Source organism: Malus sylvestris, chromosome 13 (genome assembly GCF_916048215.2).
Source record: "Malus sylvestris chromosome 13, drMalSylv7.2, whole genome shotgun sequence".
NCBI classification, from domain to species: domain Eukaryota; kingdom Viridiplantae; phylum Streptophyta; class Magnoliopsida; order Rosales; family Rosaceae; genus Malus; species Malus sylvestris.
Genome location: NC_062272.1, coordinates 6288988 through 6311543, shown reverse-complemented (window position 1 = coordinate 6311543; position 22556 = coordinate 6288988). Strand labels below are relative to the sequence as shown.

The 22556-nt window shown below is 40.3% G+C and overlaps 5 protein-coding genes across 7 annotated transcripts; 3 read left to right on the top strand and 2 right to left on the bottom strand.

Annotated features, from left to right (window-relative positions):
• Nucleotides 1–1229: 1229 nt before the first annotated feature.
• LOC126595164 (uncharacterized) lies at nt 1230–2482 on the top strand. Its single transcript, XM_050261543.1, has 4 exons — nt 1230–1431; nt 1567–1672; nt 1798–1875; nt 2177–2482. Exons 1-4 carry the CDS (start codon nt 1369–1371, stop codon nt 2230–2232), a joined length of 303 nt encoding a protein of 100 aa, XP_050117500.1. The 5' UTR covers nt 1230–1368; the 3' UTR covers nt 2233–2482.
• Nucleotides 2483–2886: 404 nt separating this feature from the next.
• LOC126595163 (axial regulator YABBY 4) lies at nt 2887–4864 on the bottom strand. The gene is made up of 7 exons (XM_050261542.1): nt 4745–4864; nt 4453–4590; nt 4185–4320; nt 4031–4079; nt 3870–3945; nt 3677–3787; nt 2887–3260 (listed from the first exon to the last, which is right to left on the bottom strand). Exons 1-7 carry the CDS (start codon nt 4823–4825, stop codon nt 3183–3185), a joined length of 669 nt encoding a protein of 222 aa, XP_050117499.1. The 5' UTR covers nt 4826–4864; the 3' UTR covers nt 2887–3182.
• Nucleotides 4865–9405: 4541 nt separating this feature from the next.
• Nucleotides 9406–10097, bottom strand: LOC126596282 (ubiquitin-40S ribosomal protein S27a). Its single transcript, XM_050262809.1, has one exon. The coding sequence runs from the start codon at nt 10046–10048 to the stop codon at nt 9578–9580; it is 471 nt and encodes a 156-aa protein (XP_050118766.1). The 5' UTR covers nt 10049–10097; the 3' UTR covers nt 9406–9577.
• A 166-nt stretch (nt 10098–10263) lies between these two features.
• LOC126596281 (CRS2-associated factor 2, chloroplastic) lies at nt 10264–19163 on the top strand. Its single transcript, XM_050262808.1, has 6 exons — nt 10264–11083; nt 11231–11358; nt 11527–11752; nt 12166–12293; nt 12609–12750; nt 18714–19163. Exons 1-6 carry the CDS (start codon nt 10429–10431, stop codon nt 19115–19117), a joined length of 1683 nt encoding a protein of 560 aa, XP_050118765.1. The 5' UTR covers nt 10264–10428; the 3' UTR covers nt 19118–19163.
• A 378-nt stretch (nt 19164–19541) lies between these two features.
• On the top strand, nt 19542–22486 carry LOC126597281 (uncharacterized). 3 transcript variants are annotated; one of them, XM_050264061.1, is made up of 10 exons: nt 19542–19685; nt 19847–19922; nt 20356–20710; nt 20865–20898; nt 21117–21317; nt 21447–21536; nt 21713–21778; nt 21862–21953; nt 22035–22082; nt 22163–22486. In XM_050264061.1, exons 3-10 carry the CDS (start codon nt 20385–20387, stop codon nt 22278–22280), a joined length of 975 nt encoding a protein of 324 aa, XP_050120018.1. In that variant the 5' UTR covers nt 19542–19685; nt 19847–19922; nt 20356–20384; the 3' UTR covers nt 22281–22486. The 3 variants fall into 3 exon arrangements, with proteins under 3 accessions (XP_050120018.1, XP_050120017.1, XP_050120016.1); XM_050264060.1 differs by having other exon boundaries at nt 19543–19922; XM_050264059.1 differs by lacking the exons at nt 19542–19685; nt 19847–19922 and having other exon boundaries at nt 20005–20710.
• The last annotated feature ends 70 nt before the right edge of the window (nt 22487–22556 follow it).

Sequence of the window (22556 nt, the reverse complement as noted above, 5' to 3'; positions counted from 1 at the left end):
CACAGAGGTATTTCAATCTCGTTCTGGCCACAATCGTATGATTTACCAATACTATAAATTGAACCCAAAACATACCGTGTAGAATACGAGCTTATTTGTCCTCAATTGGACTATCCCGTGGTGATTGATCATAGTATCTATTCTTTCATTGACATGTTTTTATTGTGATGTGGGGAGAATGAGGCTGAGACCAAAGTATTGAGGCACATAAACTTCATATCAATCTAGAATAATATTGGCCCAAAAAACGCACCCATTAAAAAATTAAAAATAAGGAGAGTACCATACTTTGATATAGTCCCATCCATCCCATTTTCAGAGTGAAGGATCACCTTTTTATCTTATTTTGATGAATTTGAACTTTAAAGGTGTGAATTTTAGAACAATTGAGATCATGCGCCACAATAACAAAAATAAAAACACAACCATTTTCTCACAATGACAATGTATAGTTTGACAAGGGCTGGACGAAGTTCATGGTTTATAGGCAAGCAAATTAGATTCCCATTAAAATAAAATAAGGGATTGGACTGCAAACAATTTGTGGTTAAAATGTTAAAATTCTAAGAAATGAGAAAGAAAAAATTGTACATTTGTCTAAAAAGTATTCAAAATTGAAAAAACTGAATTTTGGGAAAGCCGTTATGTTTTAATACACTATGAGATGAAAATGAAAAAACTGTATATATACATATACTTAGTCTAAAAAAGTAATGAATATACAAAATAGAGAATCTACTTGGATCCAAAGTTCTGAGTTCAATTTTCTCCTTTTAATATCATTTGTATCACAATAGAGATTTGTATTATATATCAGATAGCATCTATATTAATTAATGTATCACACGATACTGCATCAAGAGGCCTAGCATATATACATAACACAATAAACACAATATTTACTCATGGCAACTTGCAAGTAGAATGTAGGACCGGAAAATAGGTAGCAAGTTAATGGGTGGGATTGGTCCTAGATAGCTAACTAGGGCCTTTGGCTGATTGGTTCAAGTCATCAATCATCAAGTGAAGTGGCTAGAGGCTTAGCCACGCATTTGTCATCTCATCATAAACACAAATATATGTCTTCTCTTATCTTTTTAAGTCTTTGGAGATGAGGTGAATCTATCGTTTGGATTTCTAGTGCTATTTTGGCCCTTCGCTTGGATATCTGTGGATAACAACATTTCCCTAGTATTTTAGGTCGTCTTTTGTTATATATAACCCCCCTAAATAATATCTTTTCTTCCATGCACTTTTTTTTGCTTTTATTTGTTCTCTCTCTCTCTCTCTCTTCTGTTCTATTCTTCTTTTAGCTGTTCATGCCTTTTGTTTTTGTCCAAACCCTAGACTCATCGAGACTCAGGAGAAATGCATCACAGTCATCACTTTGGTCCATGTCTGCATTGCCACCCTCAAAGCTACATTAGAATGGTACTCTCTGTCTGTCTCTGTCTGTCTCTCTGTGTCCGAGCACACACATATCGATCGCACTATATACATGGCAATAGTTTCTAGTCTTATTTTGCATGAAATTGTAGTACTGATACGGATACATATAAAAAACAGGTTCAACATCTTATTGAGAGATGCTTGCTACTTCACATGAATCGTGACCAATGCATAAAGGTACTAGCAGAGCATGCACGCATTAGGCCCCTCGTTACGCTTACAGGTCTGTCTCTCGAGATTTTCTCAATTTTCAAGTGTAATAATACGTATATATATGTGTGTGTGTGGCTAGTTAGTTGGTTTAATCGTGTATGTGTGAGTGCTGAAAGCATATATATATGGTTGCAGTATGGAGAGAGCTACAAAAGGAGAATAGGCACTTCTTCCAAGCATACTTCCACTCTATTTCTCCCAGACCTTTAATGGGTAAGAACCCAGCTCATCTTTACTATTCTTGTTTTTTCAGAATTATTTGCATTCAATACGCTCATAAATTACTCCACAAAATTAGATATATGTATATCTAACCCCAACCACACCAATACACACACACATGCATCATTGTAACTGTGTAACATTCAATCGGGAAGATTTATTCATATATGTATGTATGTATGTATATAAGGATACATACTCATACAGCAATGGGGCCTAAGAATAATTAATTAGATTTTTAAAATTATAGCAAACTTAATTATATGAGGTTGCTGCATTTTCTATTTTTCAGGCAGTTGTATTCAAAGGGGGCCAAGATTTGGAAGAAGGAAACAGCACTGGAAGTGAATGTGGTTGTTCTGAAACATATATAAGTGTGAGGAAGTTAAACTAATTAATTACAACTCAAAACTAGCTAGCCATCATTTTGAATATCCTAGTTTGTAATTATAGCTGAAAATAAGGTTCGATGATTTGGGAAAATGGATAAAATCCCAGTCAAGTATCAAATATTTTTGCTACTCATGACTTTGTGTGCCACAAATATAGGTTTTAACTAGTTTCCCACAAGGGCTGGGGCACTTTTGAATGGTTTAAATTACGACTTTGTTTTAAAGATAGATTTTACTATGATTCATCCGATCTATTTCCGTTGCCTGAATTTGAAGTAGTCATTCAAAGCAAGCAGAGAGTTTATTGGAGGTAGGTAAATCAAGGAGACTCCCTTGGCCGAGAGAACCATTTATGAAAATTTTATCTGTTTCATGTGAACATGACCAAACATCATGTATCCATGCATCATTCACAATAATTATTGAAAAACATGGGCAAGATAATTAAACAAACGATGCATGACAAACTACTCAAACACATCCTAGTTTTGAAATGTGTCATTAATTGTCTCTTATAATAACAGTCCCAGCTAGCCTGTAACCAAGTTTCTGGCACATCTTATTGAGGAAATGTAGCTGTCACAACCATATGGAATTTGCATGCAGTCCATAACCATAGAGAAATTTGATTTACTTGGAAACTGAATTGAACTAGAAAACATTGAGTTTGTTTAACTGAACCATATCAAATATATTAATTCCATCACAATCAGCAAGCTCATCTAAAGCAAATCGATCGAGTACTACTTCTTTCTGCAGTCGGTGAAGACTTTTGTTCAATATCTGAAACGAAAACCACATTCCCTAGAGAATCTACTCTTAAAATAGCAAATGACTTGAACCCTAAATCGTGGGCCTTAAAATCAAACAGCTTTCTTGTTATAGAAGTTTAGGTCAAGTCTTCATTCACTCGAAGGGTGTCCTTGCCCATATGGAATGCCTTGGGGCCTTTCTCTCGCGGAAACCATTGCCATCTTGGACTGCCTGCAATTTTCACAACAGAAAGTTATGCATAAATACATGAGTGGCATAAATTAATTATTACATACACACACACACACAAGGATTGTGACAAGCTTTGGGATATTCAATATTACTATTAGCCTTCCTGCAGCCCCCGGCCCTGGATAATTGCTATATATTCTGATCATTAGCAAGATTAATTATATTAGAAATGATTACATTAAAAATTTAGTCAGGGTTTAGTAACCTATAAACAAAATTCAATTAGGGTTTACATGCATCAATATTTTAATCACGCATGCTGCATAACTAAGATCTGGAAACAATAGTCAATTAGGGTTTACTTAATTGATTACCCTTTTGGCTTTCATGTTTTGTTAGGTGGAGTTGAAATTAATCTGATGATCAAAGTTGGGAACTTAGGGTCTTTAGTTTACCTCAGGCATATCAGATTCCCATGCCACATTTTCCTCCCTCAGCTCGCTGCAGGTGCAACTCTCTCCATCTGGACCATCTTCTTTGTACTGAATTGGAGGGAACTGTGCCCACTGCACATAATCATGCAAAATCACAAAGTTAATAGTACTATAATTAAATTTCATTACTGATCTTGGCTATAAAAGACCTTACATTTTTTGCAGCTGTACTGAAAGCTTCCTTGTGAGTCATGCTTGGATTCTCAGCCTTAAGCCTCCTGATTTCTTCCCTGTTTAACAGATGAAAGTTGTATAAAAATTTTAAAACTTCTCATTGAATCACAATCACATCTTATGTAAAGTGAATAATCTTACTTGATAAATCGGTTGTAAGCCGATGGAGCTCGTTGTCTCTTCTCCGGGGCTACATACGGATTGATAATAGTATTTAAGATAAAGTTGATGCATTGCACCAAATTATGTATGGATTATAAACATAAACCAAATTATATATGGATTATAAACATACGTTTGTTAACAATGGGATTCATGGAGCTTATATCCTCATCTTCATTGTCAGAATTGGAAATCACCATTGATGGGCTGCGCATGTCCAAGAAGTTTTGCTTCTCCACCATTTCCTCCAAGCAAAGTTCTTCTTTTTGCTACAAAGAGATTAAAAATTTCACAGAGACACTATCATATTGATTAAGACCTAAAAACCCTATGAAATGTAAAGATCCAGATGGGATTTATATATAAAAAAATTACTCGTACATATATAGGGTTATATGTACCTCATCTTGGGTAAGTGAAGCTAAGAGATGAAGGGGAACAAAGGAGGCCTTCATCATGTTCACTGATAGGAGGCAACTGCAGTGACCACATCGGACAGTGACGGCCAACATAGACAAGCTGCTGCATGGGACGCTCACCTACGTTTTTACATAAAACCAATCGGTCAAACTTGCCAAAATAAAAGGAAAGAGTAAGAAACAGATCAGAACCCAAGAATTAATTCAGTCATGCTAGCTTTATCAAAATTTTCTCAATCTACTAGTAAAAAAGTTAGGACAAATATTGAGTAACCAGGAGTATGGTAGTGCAGAAGCCACACTGGACATAGCAAATCTGGTCTGGAAGATCGTAGAGATGATTCAGTGTTGACATGTTTGTGTGTTTTCTAGAGAGAGAGAGAGAGAGAGAGAGAGAGAGGAGGTGAACAAGTAAGTGTCTGGTTATAAAACGGGAGGATTTATATAGAAGCTGGAGGACAATCATCATAAATAAAAAAATCATTATGAATTACTAAATCACTAACTTTCATTGATGATTATTACTTAGTCATGGTCAATATGCATAAGTACTTTTATGTGATTTGATCCATATTGTTTTAAGGAAAAAGACGTGTGCTAGGTTTCACTGCTATATCAACGTGAAGTGGGGATGGTGAGTAAATAAATGTTGAAGCACTTCAGAATGTTTGAAGTCTAGGGTTCTTTATCACTCCATAGCCAAATTACAGGCACACCCCTAAACCCTAAAATGGTGAAAATGGCAACATCTTCGCAGCCATATCTATTTCTGATGTAAAACTTCAATCCAATGAGATTTTTTAGTGCGACCGTTACACGGGTGGTACACCACGTGTTACTATACAAATGGTGAGATATGCATGTTAAAAAGTTAATAACTTAAAAAGTAAAATTTCCCACTACTTATATCAAAACACATGATGTACTCCGATCACAAAGAAAAATTTCTTCAATCGAACGGCAGGTGAGTAAAGTGACTAGCTAGCTAGGGTTATAGAAGCTCCTTTAGTTTCATGCGTTGTTTTCTCCATAAATTGACTCTCTTTTCTCCCACGTGAAAGTGAAAGTGAAAGTGCAGCAAGTTTTACCACAAGTAATAAAGTGGATGTTTCTAGAAGCATGCATGGAGAAGGAAAAGTGGCATCTTAGAATTTGTCTTTTCCTGAAAGAAGAGCAAGATCCAATTGATACAGGAAGGTCTCTCGACTCTCTCCTTTGCCTTTTGTGCTGCCCAGTTTTGGTTCATAAATGACCTATATCTACTGCACCAGTTACCGTTTTAACTAATTGACATTGATCCACTATGTGGTAATTAACTCTCCCCCATGTGGATGTAAGTGAGAGTTCAAGATCAAAGGTCCCCACATCCCCACAGATTGAAAATTGAAAACTCAAATGTGCATGTATATTTGCTGTCGCGCAAAAATGAGTGCCAGTCAGGTCATTGTTAATTCCTCATTGTCAATATTTTTCCTAACCCTAGGGACAGTCAGTACTAACATTTACAGTAAGAATTTTGAATTCCTCTTGAACTAATTAGGAGTTTTATTTTTAGTTTTGGTATTAAGCAGAGGTAACTAAGTTGTGATTGTTTGCTAGGAATCAAGAAACATCGAGATCTAATTCCATATCTCTTATAAATATTCATGTTTTGGTTGTCCCTAGAGTGAAGTCTTTCATGTCTAATCTCTATTTTTGTTTTTCGTTACTTGTTGGTTAGAGCCTAATCATCTATAGTTTTGTTAAGAAATGGGTTTCTAGCTATCATTATGTGTGCATTGTGTAGGAAGAGAGCATTTTAAAATTCATGTCTTTTTTCCTTCTGGACCAAAACTCTTTAGCTTTTATCATTTGCATGCATAAAAAAGTTGTTGATCCATGTTTAATGCATATCATTTGTGCAAAGAGACTCGTATTTTATTGTATTTTTTGGTTCTCAGTAGTATCAGTAGAGAAGTGTTAGGATCAGTCGCGCACATGTGCGTAAGTTGATTGTAGCTAATTCTGCTTTATAACTCTCAAAAAGAAAAAGAAAAAAAATAAAGAATCAGCCTACATGCACAAGTGCTACTAATTCCTACCTTTTCCCATTATCCGTAGAGCATATATAATGATAAATAGGAAGAAACTTGTATTTGCCATAGTTCATGAATGGCTTTACTTTTTACAATTACCGATGGGTACTTCCCTCCATACACAACATATTGGGCAGCAAAGACTTGTACAAAGCTGCAGTGAAACTTTCATTCCCGAGAGCACCTACCCTAAAGAGGAAGATGAATTGGAAATTCGGAACCCTATCTCTGGAGTGGGTCATTCAGTAGTCAAAAGAAAGCTTGTTTTCACAGAAACCTTTGTCTTCTTCTTCTTCTTCTTCTTCTTCTTCTTCTTCAAGGGCCCAATATGTTTTACAGTAAGGCCATGCAAGTACCTGTTTGATCAAGTACTGGCAACAGTTATAGCGACAACAGCCTGTTCTAAACATACCCAGGAAGGTTATTTTCTCATAAATTATCACATGACCTAGTTTACTCCAAGAGTGTGACTAGCTTTGGAACTCAGCGAGTAATTATGTTGAAGTAACAATTTTTTGCCCGAGTCAGCAGAAATCTTGACTGCTGATGTGTGAGGAGTGATGACTCTCACGGTAAGATGTCAATGGTCATGATGCTTTGATGATTCGGGACTGGCTTTGAACATACATGCTGATCAATAGATATTGATTTTTGTGTTGGTTTGATACAGCTGCCTAACAAAATATGCAATCTTGGATGACATCTGAACTTATGCCCATAATTTAATTTTGTCAAATCAACGAAAAATTTAAGAGAGATTTTTCGTTGATTTGACAAAATTAAATTATAGGCATAAGTTCACCTCTCCCAGACTCTGCGTAAAGCGGGAGTCTTGTGCATTGGGTACGACCTTTAACGAAAAATTTAAGAGAGATGTCACATATTGGTTATTTGATGTCATCCGAAAAATTGCATATGCATTGTATATGACCCTCTCGAAGGGGTATTCTTCACATTTTAAAGTTAAAGATATTGAACAAAAAATTAAAGGGAGTTTTAATGAAAAGCTTCTGGTACTGTTGACTTTAACGAAAAACCATATTTTTACACTAAAAAGTCAATCATGATACTATTCACTTTACCTTTTATTTTGTCCCTATCATTAAAACTCAAAGTTTTCAAGCCATTTTCATTAGTTTTCCTAAAATTAAACTCCTTCCAATATGTCGTATCATTCTTATAACAATGTTATTTGATTCTTTTCTTTGAAAGTTGAATATATTTTTATGTTAGTGAGAGCATGAGGTTGGGTAAAGGGTGGTGATATAGTGGGGGCGAGTGGGGGTGAGTTGGGTTGTGGTTGAGGAAAGATTTTTCAATGTGCCGGGAATGCGATCTGTATAGTGGTTGGAGAGGAATAGATTCTCATCACCTTTAAGAAAACGAATTCAGGGATGGATGAATTCGAAGAAGTATTCTCTTCTCCTTTTCTGATGCCTCTTGTTTTTAGGCATCAGAAGGGAAACAGTTTTCCGCTTGGCCGAAATAGGAGTTGCTTTCTTCCCGGAATAAAAGCGAAACTAAATTCCACCATTGATGCCAAAAAAGTAGACTGCGTTTCATTTCAGCTACTACTACTAGTATATGGTTCCAAATCCCTTGTTCCGTCTGGCGTGGATCACCTGAAAACAAACGGTGTACGTAGTTGGAATCGAGTATAAGGGGACGAGATTATATACTGTTGCAGGAGAGGAATGGAAGGGGTCGATTGAAAGGTTAGATAGCGTGAATGGCCGATTGGTTACAAGGTAATACCGTCATGATTGATTGCAGTCTGCAACATCAATATATGTAAAATTAGTTTGACATTCCTAGAGCCGTTGATGGTCTTAAACAGGCATTAGAATGGCTTCAAATGCCAAAACTTCACCAGTCTTGGCCGCATTTCTGTCAAAAGTTCTATCAAACAACATGAAAGTTCGGAGTACAAAACGAGGGATGACACTTCGGATTTTGAATGTGATGAACTAAACCAAGGCGTTTACAATACATTAGGAATCATTTGGAGTAAAAGCCTATAAAAGCCTATAAAAAACAATGTAATCGATAGTATTTCGAAAGGGCCGGTTTGACAGGACAAGAGATCGGACAACGACCAAGGCCATACCCGGGCGTGACTGCAGGTCGAATAAATATTGGGTTCTGGATCCAAGGCCCACACATAAACCCAGGGTGGATAACTCTTTCAGAGCCCGAAGGCCCCAAACCGGTCCTTCGGGCTGTTGCACTGTTGCACACTCAAATAGCCACTATAAATTTGGTTCAATGGCAATAAAGAAAGTCGAAATGCAGCAGTGTTGCAGACTCAAATGGCCAATGCATGGCCAATGCATAGTGTTGCACACTCAATGTGAGCACGCCAATCTTGTAAAAGACGATCAGCAGTAACCTCACAAGAGGGAATAAAAAGACAACGACAACTACTATCAAACCAACCATTTATACAACAAACAACAAAACAATTCAGGCCATGCCCGCAACGATCCACCAATAACTAGGTTACAAACACCAACCGTGTATTTGAATCGAACAACCCAAACCATTAGACCCCAAAGCTAAATTGTTAGACCAACTTAAACAGACTTAGCCGATGATACACCATAACCATATGCAAATCGATCTAACTCAGCTCGTTTACCAATTGAATCAAATGAAGCACACCAACCCAGCTTCATAACCAAATCAATCAAAACAATCAAAACGAAGCACGACAAAACCAAATTACCATGCTTAATCAGCACATCAATCAAATCAGAAATTAACCTCAACTTTCCACCACTTTTGTTTGAAACGCATCTGATTAAACTTCCCAATACAAAATCCAACATCATATCAAAATTAACAATCAGCAAACAAACGATTGATAACAAAATTAGGGTAATCATTCCATCTGGGATATGCAATAGAAACAACGAAAACGCCTAAAGTCTCATGGGTTCTTCAAGCAAGAAATTAAAATCCCAAAGCACCATAAAGCATCGAAATTTCAAATCCATGGCGATATAATTCGAAATTAAAAATTCTAAATTACTCTAATCACCGCCAGCCTTCTGGTAAACATAGGTCAATCCGCACTTGCCGCAGTAGTGCCTGTCGAAGTGGTTCGCCATGAAAGTTCCAGCGCCGCACTCGGCATTGGGGCACTCCTTCCGCAGCCTCTGGACCTTGCCGGAATCATCCACCTTGTAGAACTGGAGCACTGCGAGCTTCACCTTCTTGTGCTTGTGCTTGATCTTCTTGGGCTTGGTGTAGGTCTTCTTCTTCCTCTTCTTGGCGCCACCGCGGAGGCGGAGCACCAGGTGGAGGGTGGACTCCTTCTGGATGTTGTAGTCGGCGAGGGTTCGGCCGTCCTCGAGCTGCTTGCCGGCGAAGATGAGGCGCTGCTGGTCCGGGGGGATGCCCTCCTTGTCTTGGATCTTGGCCTTGACATTGTCGATGGTGTCAGAGGACTCGACCTCTAGGGTTATGGTCTTACCCGTTAGGGTTTTCACGAAGATCTGCATGGTTGCGGCCGCAGACGGTGGGAGATTTGGGAGTGGGAAAATGGAAGGGATTAGGTTTATATAGCATCTGCACGCCAGCTAGGGTTTTGGGGCAACGCGCGTGCTAATTATTTGGTGTGGTGCAGGCGCATGAGAGTTGATGTGGTCGCATATGAAACGACGCATAAGGAGATGTCGTACAAAAATTAAAAATCCCCCACTCAAAATATCACCGGGGTCTGTCTTATCAGTAATCGTGGTTGAGGCAAAATCAACGGAAAAACCAGAAAACCCCATGAAAGCCTTATCCAATCTTTCCTCTTTATTTCCCAATTTTCATGCCCACGCGAAATAAAAAGAAAAGAATTTGAATTCCTGGACTTGTCCAATTGGGAGGATCCATGGCGATCGTAGCGTCGCTACCGGGCTTCAACCTCTTCTCCTCCCTCCCTTCAACCCCGCCCTCAAACGACCAAAACTCCGCCGCCGCCGCCACGTCCATTTCCCCGCCAATCCCAATCCCCAAATACCCACCTCCCCTCAAAAAGTCCCAAAATGCCCCTCCCGCCAACCCCGCCCTCAAAACCCTCCACCGCCGTACCAAATATTACAAGCCCGTCCGAGAGGGCGTCATCCCCGCCGACGGCGACCGCGCGGTTGTCATAGGAGAAAACGGGGTGTCGTACCAACTCCCCGGCGCGCCGTTTGAGTTCCAATACAGCTACTCCGAAACCCCAAAGGTCAAGCCTTTGGCAATTCGCGAACCGGCGTTCCTGCCCTTCGCCCCGCCCACAATGCCGAGGCCCTGGACCGGCAAAGCTCCGTTGAAGAGCGCCAAGGAGAAGAAGATGAAGAGGAAGGTTCCGCTCTGGGACTCGGTGGGTCCGGTGGTGGCTGGAACCGGTGGAGTGAAGGAAATGGCGAGGCCAATTGAGCTGGGAAAGTACCCCAAGCAGCAAAAATCGAGGGAGGAGATTTTGGGTGATCCATTGAAGAAGTGGGAGATCAAAATGCTTATCAAGCCCCAATTATCCGATAATCGCCAAGTTAATCTCGGTCAGTTCGCTGTTTTGCTGTTTTTCATTTGTTCATTATTCGGTTTCGAATTGAATTTTGAATGAATGGATTGTTTTTATTGGTTTAGGAAGAGAAGGGTTGACTCATGATGAATTTTGAATAAATAGATTGTTTTTATTGGTTTAGGAAGAGATGGTTTGACTCATAACATGTTGGACTTGATACATTCGCATTGGAAGCGGCGGCCGGTCTGTAAAGTGAAATGCAAGGGGGTTCCAACTGTGGATATGGATAATGTCTGCCATCATATTGAGGTATTGGGTCATTATTTTCGGTATTTGGAATCATATATGACTGTGATTGCTCTGTTTTTCCTTACATTGTTGCGTATACATGTGGAATTTCAACAATGCAGTTGAAGCTGGTGATGGGACTTTGGAGAAACTAGAATCATAAAACTGAGATTTTGTTTATGGTTCCAGGAAAGAACTGGCGGGAAAATCATACATCGAGTTGGCGGTGTGGTTTATCTTTTCCGTGGGAGAAACTATAGCTATACAAATCGCCCCCAATACCCACTGATGCTGTGGAAACCAGCTGCTCCAGTCTACCCAAAACTTATCCAAGAGGCTCCAGAAGGATTGACAAAAGATGAAGCGGACATGTTTCGGAAGAAAGGGAAAAGGCTTTTGCCAATATGTAAATTAGGTACAGGTCCCTACGAATTGTACTGCTCATTTCATATAAGGTTGTGGTGCTGACTTTAGTCTGCTGTTTTTATCTTGTTCCAAGTAACTTGAGCCAGAAGCTGTGAAGCAAGGCTTTTTAAATATCATGACATAGTTTATTTATGGTTTGCTATTCTGAAGCGGTGCAAACTTTATTCTTCTATGCCAGTGGTTTTTGTATTCTTTTAACTTTGAAGTTTTGCACCCTTGATCTGTATCAGATGGTGTGAATTAGCTTATCTTTTTCACTGGTGGCAAGCGGCTAAAAATCTAAATCATGGTTTGCAGCTATTAAGTTTGATGATTAACTGTCACTTTGTCTTAGGATTAAGATTAGTTGATGAACAATGAACACTTGATTTTTATAACTTGGATGTTTATTCCAAATTGCAGCCAAAAATGGAGTATACATTACCTTGGTGAGAGATGTTAGGCATGCTTTTGAAGGAAGTCCTTTAGTAAAGATTGACTGTACAGGGATGCATGCAAGTGACTACAAAAAGCTAGGTGCTAAGCTTAAGGTTTGTACGCTGCTTCTTTTTCTATACCTTTTCATCCAGTGTCATTTAGCGTGTTCCTGTATAAAGGCATGTAAGAAATGATAACCTTTTCAAGGTTGTACATAAGCATTGGCCTTTTTCTGTAGTTATATTTTGTTCCTTGGTTTCAAAACCTTTCGGAGTTACTTATTTCTATGGATGGGAATTGCTTTGTATAAGTGCCAGATAGCATTTTGAAAAATTGCTTGATGGTATTTATATACTGCAAAGAGTTACCTAATTATTGTCTAACATTATCCCAGTTTTCTAACCCTCTTAATCTCCACTTGTTTACAGGAATTGGTTCCGTGCGTGCTACTTTCTTTTGATGATGAACAGATATTGATGTGGAGGGGTTCAAATTGGATATCAATGCATCAATCAGCACCTTCGCCTTCAGAACCAGATGATTTTGATATTCTATTATCAACAGGAAGAGGTATGAGTTACATTGCATACGCATGATTATTTTTTAGACAACAACAACAACAAAGCCTTTTCCCACTAAGTGGGGTCGGCTATATGAATCCTAGAACGCCATTGCGCTCGGTTTTGTGTCATGTCCTCCGTTAGATCCAAGTACTCTAAGTCTTTTCTTAGAGTCTCTTCCAAAGTTTTCCTAGGTCTTCCTCTACCCCTTCTGCCCTGAACCTCTGTCCCGTAGTCATATCTTCGAACCGGAGCGTCAGTCGGCCTTCTTTGCACATGTCCAAATCACCGGAGCCGATTTTCTCTCATCTTTCCTACAATTTCGGCTATTCCTACTTTACCTCGGATATCCTCATTCCCAATCTTATCCTTTCTCGTGTGCCCACACATCCCACGAAGCATCCTCATCTCCGCTACACCCATTTTGTGTACGTGTTGATGCTTCACCGCCCAACATTCTGTGCCATACAACATTGCTGGCCTTATTGCCGTCCTATAAAATTTTCCCTTGAGCTTCAGTGGCCTACGACGGTCACACAACACGCCGGATGCACTCTTACACTTCATCCATCCAGCTCGTATTCCATGGTTGAGATCTCCATCTAATTCTCCGTTCTCTTGCAAGATAGATCCTAGGTAGCGAAAACGGTCGCTTTTTGTGATCTTCGCTAGATTGCTCCGATCATTAGTGTGGATAAGTATATAAATGGATAGAGATAGGAAAGCAAACACAAGATGTACGTGGTTCACCCAGATTGGCTACGTCCACGGAATAGAAGAGTTCTCATTAATTGTGAAGGGTTTACACAAGTACATAGGTTCAAGCTCTCCTTTAGTGAGTACAAGTGAATGATTTAGTACAAATGACATTAGGAAATATTGTGGGAGAATGATCTCGTAATCACGAAACTTCTAAGTATCGGAGTGTGGTGTCGTCTTGACTTGCCTTATCTGTCTCATAGGTAGATGTGGCATCTTCTCTGGAAGTACTCTTCCTCCATCCAGGGGTGGTATCTTCAACTGGTGGAGATGCACAAGGTAATGTATCAATTTCACTTGAAGCTTACTTGTAGTTTCAGGCTTGGTCAAGCGCGATACAAACCATGTAGTAGGAGTCCCCCAAGTCGCCGAGCTAGGGGGTCTGCTGAAAGAGGTGACAGACAAGGTAAGCAATCAGAGCTCCGACTGATTGTTCACCTTCTCCCCATCTTGCAGCAGCATGAAGGATAAAGAGAAGAAAAATGAGAAGAGATGATATGAGATAATTTTGCTTTTGAAGAAGTAACTTTCCACAGGCTTATTCTTGAACTGAGCTGGAGGGTTTTCTGGTTTCCTCCAGAGTATAAGGCCGACTGAAGAATTTGAGGGTCAAAACAAGTCCATCAAATCTAGAGTACGTTCCACCCTGCTGATATGGGATACTTTTGCTTTTGACAGAGTAATGGATGTATCAGCACGTGTGCTGTTACGCTTGTCTCCACATGCTTCCTTGTATCCTTCGCACTTGCCCTATCTGTTCCTCAAGCAGATGCGGAATCTTCCCTGGAAACATAAGATGTTGAAGATGAGTACTCGAGAGCAATGCCAAGTAAGTAATCAGGTAAGGGGTTCCAGGCAGTCAGTTCCTGGCTGGAAGCTTGATTCCAAGTGCTGACTGATTGCTCTCTTTCTCCTTGTCTTGCAGGTAAAAACAAGGCCAAAGGAAAAGACAGGGAAAAAGCATGATATGGGATACTCTTGCTTTTAACCCTGATGATATGAGATATTCTTGCTCTAGTATAGCTTGTTTGCAGAGGTATTATCGGGGGGAAAGAAAGCTGAATATTTCGAAAGGTTTCGTTGGGAGTGCCCTCTCAGATATGATGAAGGGTTGAGCATTTTTGCAGGTCTGCCTGTCCGTTGGGGATGGAGGTCGACATATATAGGAGTCTCCCTAACAACAAGTAGTAATGCTATTCCTTTACCCTGCTTGGTCATAGCACGGTAGTGGGAGCTGCCAGTTTCACATGTTTTAACTCTGTCAGAGCACTTTGAAAAAGTGGTCTGTGGTATCTGGCTCTCGAGATTCGAAAAACGATGCCTCTTCGATTTTTGAGAAAGCAATCATGCTGGGGGTCTGGCTCTCGAGATTCAGAGAGCAGTGTCTCTTCGATTTTTGAGGAAGTAATCATGTTGGGAGTCTGGCTCTCGAGATTCGGAGGGCGGTGCCTCTTCGATTTTGGAGCAAGCAATCCTGTTGGGAGTGTTGTCTCGAATGTGAGTAAAGGTTAGGCATGTTTGCTAGTCTACCTTGCCACGAAGCACAAAGGTTGACATACAGGGACTTTCCAATTATCCAGCAATGGTACTGTTCCTTTACCCTCTCTTCGCTTTTGAGAAAGTAGTCATGTTGGGAGTCTGGCTCTCGAGATTCGGAGGACGGTGCCTCTTCGATTTTGGAGCAAGCAATCTTGTTGGGAGTGTTTTCTCGAATGTGAGTAAAGGTTGGGCATGTTTGCTAGTCTACCTTGCCACGAAGCACAGAGGTTGACACACAGGGACTTTCCAATTATCCAGCAGTGGTACTGTTCCTTTACCCTTGTGGGTAATAATATGGTAGCTAGACCTTCAAAATTTATGTGTCTAAACTTTGTTAGTGCTGTTTCTTTGCTATTCTTTTACCTTTCTTGGTCAGAGCGATGTAGTGGGAGCTGCAAGCTTCACGTGCTCAACTTTGGCAGAGAACTTTGGCAAAGTTATCTGTGGTACCCATGAGCTATTGTTGCGTGTGGGAAGTGGGTGATTGAACAGTAAGATTCATGTGCTTTCTACTTCACCAGAAGTCTTCGACAGAATGCCCATAATTTCTGCAAAGCTGAGTGTGCGTGTGACAGGTGCTGACAAGGCTAGAAAAGTAGGTGGCTCTTCGATTTCTGAGATCGGCCCTCGTGGTCTCTGAGCAGCCCAGCTTTTGAGAAAGCGAGCGCCTCTTCGATTGATTCGGAGAACGATGCCTCATCGATTTTTGAGAAAGCAATCATGCTGGGGGTCTGGCTCTCGAAGATTCGGGGAGTAGTGTCTCTTCGATTTTTGAGAAAGTAATCATGTTGGGAGTCTGGCTCTCGAGATTCGGAGGGCGGTGCCTCTTCGATTTTGGAGCAAGCAATCTTGTTGGGAGTGTTTTCTCGAATGTGAGTAAAGGTTGGGCATGTTTGCTAGTCTACCTTGCCACGAAGCACAGAGGTTGACACACAGGGACTTTCCAAAAATCCAGCAATGGTACTGTTCCTTTACCCTCTCTTCGATTTTTAAGAAAGTAGTCATGTTGGGAGTCTGGCTCTCGAGATTCGGAGGACGGTGCCTCTTCGATTTTGGAGCAAGCAATCTTATTGGGAGTGTTTTCTCGAATGTGAGTAAAGGTTGGGCATGTTTGCTAGTCTACCTTGCCACGAAGCACAGAGGTTGACACACAGGGACTTTCCAATTATCCAGCAGTGGTACTGTTCCTTTACCCTTGTGGGTAATAATATGGTAGCTAGACCTTCAAAATTTACGGGTCTAAACTTTGTTAGTGCTGTTTCTTTGCTATTCTTTTACCCTTCTTGGTCAGAGTGATGTAGTGGGAGCTGCAAGCTTCACGTGCTCAACTTTGGCAGAGAACTTTGGCAAAATTATCTGTGGTACCCATGAGCTATTGTTGCGTGTGGGAAATGGGTGATTGAACAGTAAGATTCATGTGTTTTCTACTTCCCCAGAAGTCTTCGACAGAATGCCCATAATTTCCGCAAAGCTGAGTGTGCGTGTGACAGGTGCTGACAAGGCTGGAAAAGTAGGTGCCTCTTCGATTTCTGAGATCGGCCCTCGTGGTCTCTGGGGAGCCCAGCTTTTGAGAAAGCGAGCGCCTCTTTGATTTCTGAGATCGGCCTTCGTGGTCTTTGAGCAGCCCAACTTTTGAGAAAGCAAATGCCTCTTCGATTTCTGAGATCAACCCTCGTGATCTCTAAGCAGCCCAGCTTTTGAGAAAGCAAACGCCTCTTCGCTGAGCAGGCGCCTCTTCGATTTCTGAAGCTCCGTCGAGTGCAGATTTTTATAGGGGCTGGCATTAAGTTCCAAAGCACACTTGAATCTCCACCAGTAGAAGCTTCATTCTTGCACTTCTAAGATCTTGATTTGTCCGACCTCTTCTCTCTTCAACACCTTTGAAAATGTCTGGCCCCTCCGACCGTCGTTTTGACTTGAACCTTGTTGAAGAGGCAGCCCCGCCTTCTCCAGACAACATATGGCGCCCATCCTTCGTCTCCCTTACTGGTCCTCTTACCGTTGGGGATTCCGTGATGAAGAATGATATGACCGCTGCAGTGGTGGCCAGGAACCTTCTCACTCCCAAAGATAACAGACTACTTTCCAAACGGTCTGATGAGTTAGCTGTTAAGGATTCGCTGGCTCTCAGTGTTCAGTGTGCAGGTTCTGTGTCTAATATGGCCCAACGCCTATTTGCTCGAACCCGCCAAGTTGAATCATTGGCGGCTGAAGTGATGAGTCTCAAACAGGAGATTAGAGGGCTCAAGCATGAGAATAAACAGTTGCACCGGCTCGCACATGACTATGCTACAAACATGAAGAGGAAGCTGGACCAAATGAAGGAAACTGATGGTCAGGTTTTACTTGATCATCAGAGATTTGTGGGTTTGTTCCAAAGGCATTTATTGCCTTCGTCTTCTGGGGCTGTACCGCGTAATGAAGCTCCGAATGATCAACCTCTGATGCCTCCTCCTTCTAGGGTTCTGTCCAGTACTGAGGCTCCAAATGATCCCCCTCCGGTGCCTTCTCTTTCTGGGGCTCTACCGACTGCTGAGACTTCTCCTAAGCAACCTTTGTGAAGGCTCCCTCTTGTGTGTTTATTTTGACTCATGTATATGTACATATTTGTAGCTTATCGGGAATATCAATAAATAAGCTTTCCTTCATTTCCACGTATTGTGTTAAATACACCAAAGCCTTCTTCGCTAAGTTCTTTGAATTTTCTTTTGTTGAAGCTTGTATGTTGAAGCTTTCTGAGTGGAGCATGTAGGTTGGGGTAGTGTTCCCTTAATTTCCCGAGTGAGGAAAACTTCTCGGTTGGAGACTTGGAAAATCCAAGTCACTGAGTGGGATCGGCTATATGAATCTTAGAACGCCATTGTGCTCGATCCTGTGTCATGTCCTTCGTTAGATCCAAGTACTCTAAGTCTTTTCTTAGAGTCTCTTCCAAAGTTTTCCTAAGTCTTTTTTTAGACCAATTTAGAAATTACTGACCGCAGAATTAAAAGATAACAAAACCATGTTTCAGGAAATTAAAAGATGACTTTGAAATTCTTTATCCAGTTTATATTCTCCTACATTGATTATGTTGGCTGTTAACCGTAAAAAAATCAAAGAAAAAAAATTTAATTAAGCGATTTAAGATGATTTCGGAAAGGCTTGCACATCATGTGGGGCCTTCTGTAATCAGCGTCCTAATGCTGGGCCTAATAATTAGAAAAGGCAAGTCAGGATTTTTTAGAGCTTCATTTGTACCCAAGTTCAAGGAAGCTTCTGTTGTTTTTCTAATTCTAGTTAAAAGTTAGTTGATATTAGACTTGTGGTGGCTACTAGAGTTGAGTAGACATCGGTCGATCGGACTAGCTTTACAAAGTGGAGAAGGCATGCATGATTGCAACCTGTTTGTTGGGAAAGTTCATACCAGTTACTGACAAGAGAAGCAATATCCTAGAAATTGCGTTCTTAAGTCCAAGTTTTGTTGAACATTGATGCGGACAAAGTCTTTACTGTGTATTATTCCGTATACATTGTTTTGTTTCTCTCTCAGTAATAATGCAATAGGAATTCAATTTAATTCGTGAAGCAGTGATTTTCTTCTATGATTCTAGGCTGTAATGCGCGATTCATTTTACAACGATCCATTTTATAACGCTCCATCTGACTTCCGTTTACATTCTGATTATGCTTTTTCAGGCAAGGAAGATGATAAACCTTGTAAACCTGATGCCAAAACAGTGATAACAAGCCCTAAAATGATGTCTCTCTGGAAACGCTCTATCGACTCAAACAAAGCACTGCTTCTGGATGAGCTTGGCCTCGATCCTGACGCTCTCTTGAAGAAGGTCGAGGAATTCGACAGTGTTTCGCAGTCGACAGAGCACTCCTATCCGGCGCTGATCGTGTCGAGCGAAGACGGTTCCGGCAGCTCGGTTCAAGTGTTTGAAGAAGACCAAAGGGACCCTTATAGCGAATACGACGACTATATTGACAATGATTACGACAATGAGAGTGATGATGATGAATTTTATGAGAGTGATTCAATCCCCATGGGATCATTACCTGTCGATGTAATAGCAGACAAACTCGACCATGATTAATTTCAATAAAATCTGCCAAAGGAGGCCTTTGGTTTATGGTTTGTTACTTTTTAGTCCCGTTGTAGCGTTTATTTTACCGGCAACTCGCATCCTTACTTTTAAGTGTTTTTTTAAAAGCACGTCCAAACGAGCTATTAAACAAATTCATGCATTGGTTGCAATGTTATATATAAGTTCCTATTAAAGGATGATGTGCCAAGGTTTTGTTTCCTTTTTGGTTGAAAAACGAAGCTAAATGCTAGTAGGCCAAACAAAATAATTTTAAAAATAAATATAGACTGGAACATTCCAAATCGATCCACACAAATGCGCCAATTGAAACACGCGGATTACTTTGAGTCTGGAAAATTGGAACGTAGCACCACCTAATCCCTCACGATTATAAATAAATAATAAAAAACAAAAGAAATAAAGAATACATATCCAATAGCTGATTCTGGACTCGAAGAGGTAAAGTTGGTTCTGTCTTCTCTTCCATTTTCTGTTTCTTCTTCTGTCCAATCCAATCCCATCCAATCCAGTCCTCCACGCCAACTGCAGCATTCACACACACAAAAATGGAAAAAAGGTGAAATCTTCCAAACGCCCTCCATTTGCTCTCTCTCCCTCTCTCTCTCTCTGAGACAATTGGGAGAAGAAAAGAGAGAAGCAAAGAATCCATCTTTTTTTTTCTTTTTTTTAACCTTGGGGAAATTCACTACCGAAGGCTGACAGGCCTCTCCTTTTCAGAGGAACCAACGTTTGTTATTCTCGTTTTGATGTGATCGCGAGTTGACAACATTTTTCCGGGAAACCCCACTTTAAAGTAAGGAATCTCTCCTCTTCCGCTCCTTAATTTAACCATGAAAAAGCTCCTGTTATTATTTTGTTTTCTTCTGCATTTGTACTTGGATTATGATCCCTTCCTACTGTAGTTTTTTGGGTTCCTTCATTTGTGCTTCACACTTCTGTCGAATCGTTATTTGATTTGTACGATGGTTTTTTAACAACGGACTAACTGCCCAACTGATTTTATTTCTTCCCCGAACATTTGGAACTGTTGTTTTTGTTTTGTTAACATTTGACATGTTAACTGTTTTACACAGTTTTTGTCACAGAAATTTGCTGGGTTGTTCTGGTTTCTACCATTTTCTCTTTCATGTTTTTGCAATTTCTGTGACAAATTTGAATACAAATTAGATGAGATAATTAGTGGGGCAAGTAGGTGTGAAACTTACGAGCTATGAGTTTCTTCACAGGATCATCGAACCATACTTGGCAACCCGTCATGACGGCGGATACAACTGATCCGAGTTATTGGTTGAATTGGAGGTTTCTCATTTGTGCAATATGGATCTTATCTACCATGGTTGTAGCCTCAGTTCTTATATGGAAATATGAAGGTTTCAAAAAATCGAGAACGGGCAGGAGAGCAGTGGATCAGCGAGAAACGGTAGGGACTTTGTACGAGGATGAAGCCTGGAAGACGTGTCTTAAAGAAATACATCCCGCGTGGTTACTTGCTTATAGAATAATTGCTTTTGTTGTGATGTTGGGGTTGATAGTTGCTAATGTTGCTCTTGATGGAGCCGGCATCTTTTACTTCTATACTCAGTAAGCTATCTTATTTATTTGTATTTTTCATCTTCGTGATCTTAGAAACCACTCTGAGGAGCGGATGCGCACAAATTTGAAGCTTATTGTGTTAATTGTACATGTGCAACGCTCTATATGCTGATGTACTCTATTGGCCTATTGTGCTTAACAGGTGGACGTTTGTTTTGGTCACATTCTATTTCGGGGTATGTTTTTAACCTTGTCTTGAGCATACCTGCATTTACATTGTAGTAAAGTACTTGAAATATAATATGTAGTTTGTTTTTGTACCTTCGACCGCTCAGTTCAATCTTACCACTCAAAGATGCTCATTAGGATTGATGAAATATGAGAGTCATTATGCTTCGGTTTCCTTGAATCACATTATCCCGAGTTTTAATATGTTCTGAACATCATTTTATAGTATGGATCTTCAGTCTCACTTCGCGGAATTTATAAGCATCTCAATAGAATTGGTGAGGATGAGGGGCGAGGCGCTTATGTTGCTCCAACACTACGTGAGAATAGCAATACGTCCAATGGATCTAAAAGTCTTACTCATGAAGAATATCATGGCCGCAAAGGTGCAGGTGCATGCGAATACATCTTTCAAATTATTTATCAGGTAGGTTTTCTCCAACAAGTGGCTGCAGTTCTGGTTAATAAATTTGGACTTGGATTCTTCAAGTTAGGTAAAATCTGAGCTTCTGTTATCTCAACCAGGTTGTTTCCTTCTCTTTGTTCATGTGTATAGATGTGTGGAGGTGCTGTGGCTATCACTGATTGCATATTTTGGCTTGTTCTGTATCCATTTCTAACATCCAAAGCCTACAAACTGAATTTTGTAAGTACAAGGCTGCTAATTTCATTGACATTAAGGTTTCTTATAAACCACCCCTACAGTGGAAGCAGTCCAAAATTGTGCCTTCGTATAGTTTGTAACTAGAGTTGAGTTGCTGTTCTAATTTCCAGTAGTGAACCGCTTTTATTTGACGCGTCTTCCTCTTCATTCAACTGCAGATGATGGTCATAATGCACTCAGTCAATGCCCCTTTCCTCCTTGGCGAGGCATTTTTGAATAACATGGTATTCCTTGTTCGTTTTGACGGCATTTTCTATTTTTTTTCATGATTAAAGCTTAAAAACTTCTCTCTTCTTCCTCCTTTCAGCGGTTCCCATTGTTTCGAATCGCATATTTTGTGCTGTGGACAGGGGTATTCGTGATTTTTCAGTGGATATTCCATGCTTGCAAATCCATGTGGTAAAACTACATTTCAAATTGCTTTTGTTCGAGATTGAAGAAATTCAACTATTGCTCATAAACATGGTAACTTCGTTGCAGGTGGCCTTATCCATTTCTCGACCTGTCATCCTCGTATGCTCCCTTATGGTATGTTTTTCTAACCTCGACAAACAAATATTGCAAAAACTGGACTGCATGTCGCCTTATCATTGTTGCCAACCTTGCAGGTATCTTGGGGTTGGATTGATGCATCTCCCATGCTACGGCGTCTTCGCTCTAATTATTAGGATAAAGAACTTGCTGTTGTCAAGAGCATTTCCGGAGTCTTATCAGAACGAGAGATGAGGAAGCGGATGAGAACTGCGTTTGTAAATCCCAGGCTACATGGTGCCACCGCGGCACCACAGATTAATGATTTTTTTGGCCTGGATAAAGGATAAATTTTGATGGTTCAGGCTTCCATTTGTAATTAGCTGCCCTAGATGATTGTTCTTCTGAAGCAGCTATGGCATTTAGACTTGCACATAACAACGTTATGATTGATTTTTCAATGATTCGGTGTAAAATTTCAATTACGATTTTCTAGTTTTTGCCGTGCATCATTTCTCCGGTAAGTTTGCA

Coding starts and splice junctions, on each gene's coding strand:
- LOC126595164 (XM_050261543.1), top strand. CDS start 1,369: ATGCATCACAGTCATCACTTTGGTCCATGTCTGCATTGCCACCCTCAA. Junction 1,432..1,566: donor CTCAAAGCTACATTAGAATG/GTACTCTCTGTC, acceptor TATAAAAAACAG/GTTCAACATCTTATTGAGAG. Junction 1,876..2,176: donor TTCTCCCAGACCTTTAATGG/GTAAGAACCCAG, acceptor TCTATTTTTCAG/GCAGTTGTATTCAAAGGGGG.
- LOC126596281 (XM_050262808.1), top strand. CDS start 10,429: ATGGCGATCGTAGCGTCGCTACCGGGCTTCAACCTCTTCTCCTCCCTC. Junction 11,359..11,526: donor ATGTCTGCCATCATATTGAG/GTATTGGGTCAT, acceptor TTATGGTTCCAG/GAAAGAACTGGCGGGAAAAT. Junction 12,751..18,713: donor TCTATTATCAACAGGAAGAG/GTATGAGTTACA, acceptor ATGCTTTTTCAG/GCAAGGAAGATGATAAACCT.
- LOC126595163 (XM_050261542.1), bottom strand. CDS start 4,825: ATGTCAACACTGAATCATCTCTACGATCTTCCAGACCAGATTTGCTAT. Junction 4,080..4,184: donor GAATCCCATTGTTAACAAAC/GTATGTTTATAA, acceptor ATCCGTATGTAG/CCCCGGAGAAGAGACAACGA. Junction 3,946..4,030: donor GCTTACAACCGATTTATCAA/GTAAGATTATTC, acceptor TCTGTTAAACAG/GGAAGAAATCAGGAGGCTTA.
- LOC126597281 (XM_050264059.1), top strand. CDS start 20,340: ATGAGTTTCTTCACAGGATCATCGAACCATACTTGGCAACCCGTCATG. Junction 21,318..21,446: donor TCTTTCAAATTATTTATCAG/GTAGGTTTTCTC, acceptor TCATGTGTATAG/ATGTGTGGAGGTGCTGTGGC. Junction 21,954..22,034: donor CATGCTTGCAAATCCATGTG/GTAAAACTACAT, acceptor ACTTCGTTGCAG/GTGGCCTTATCCATTTCTCG.
- LOC126596282 (XM_050262809.1), bottom strand. CDS start 10,048: ATGCAGATCTTCGTGAAAACCCTAACGGGTAAGACCATAACCCTAGAG.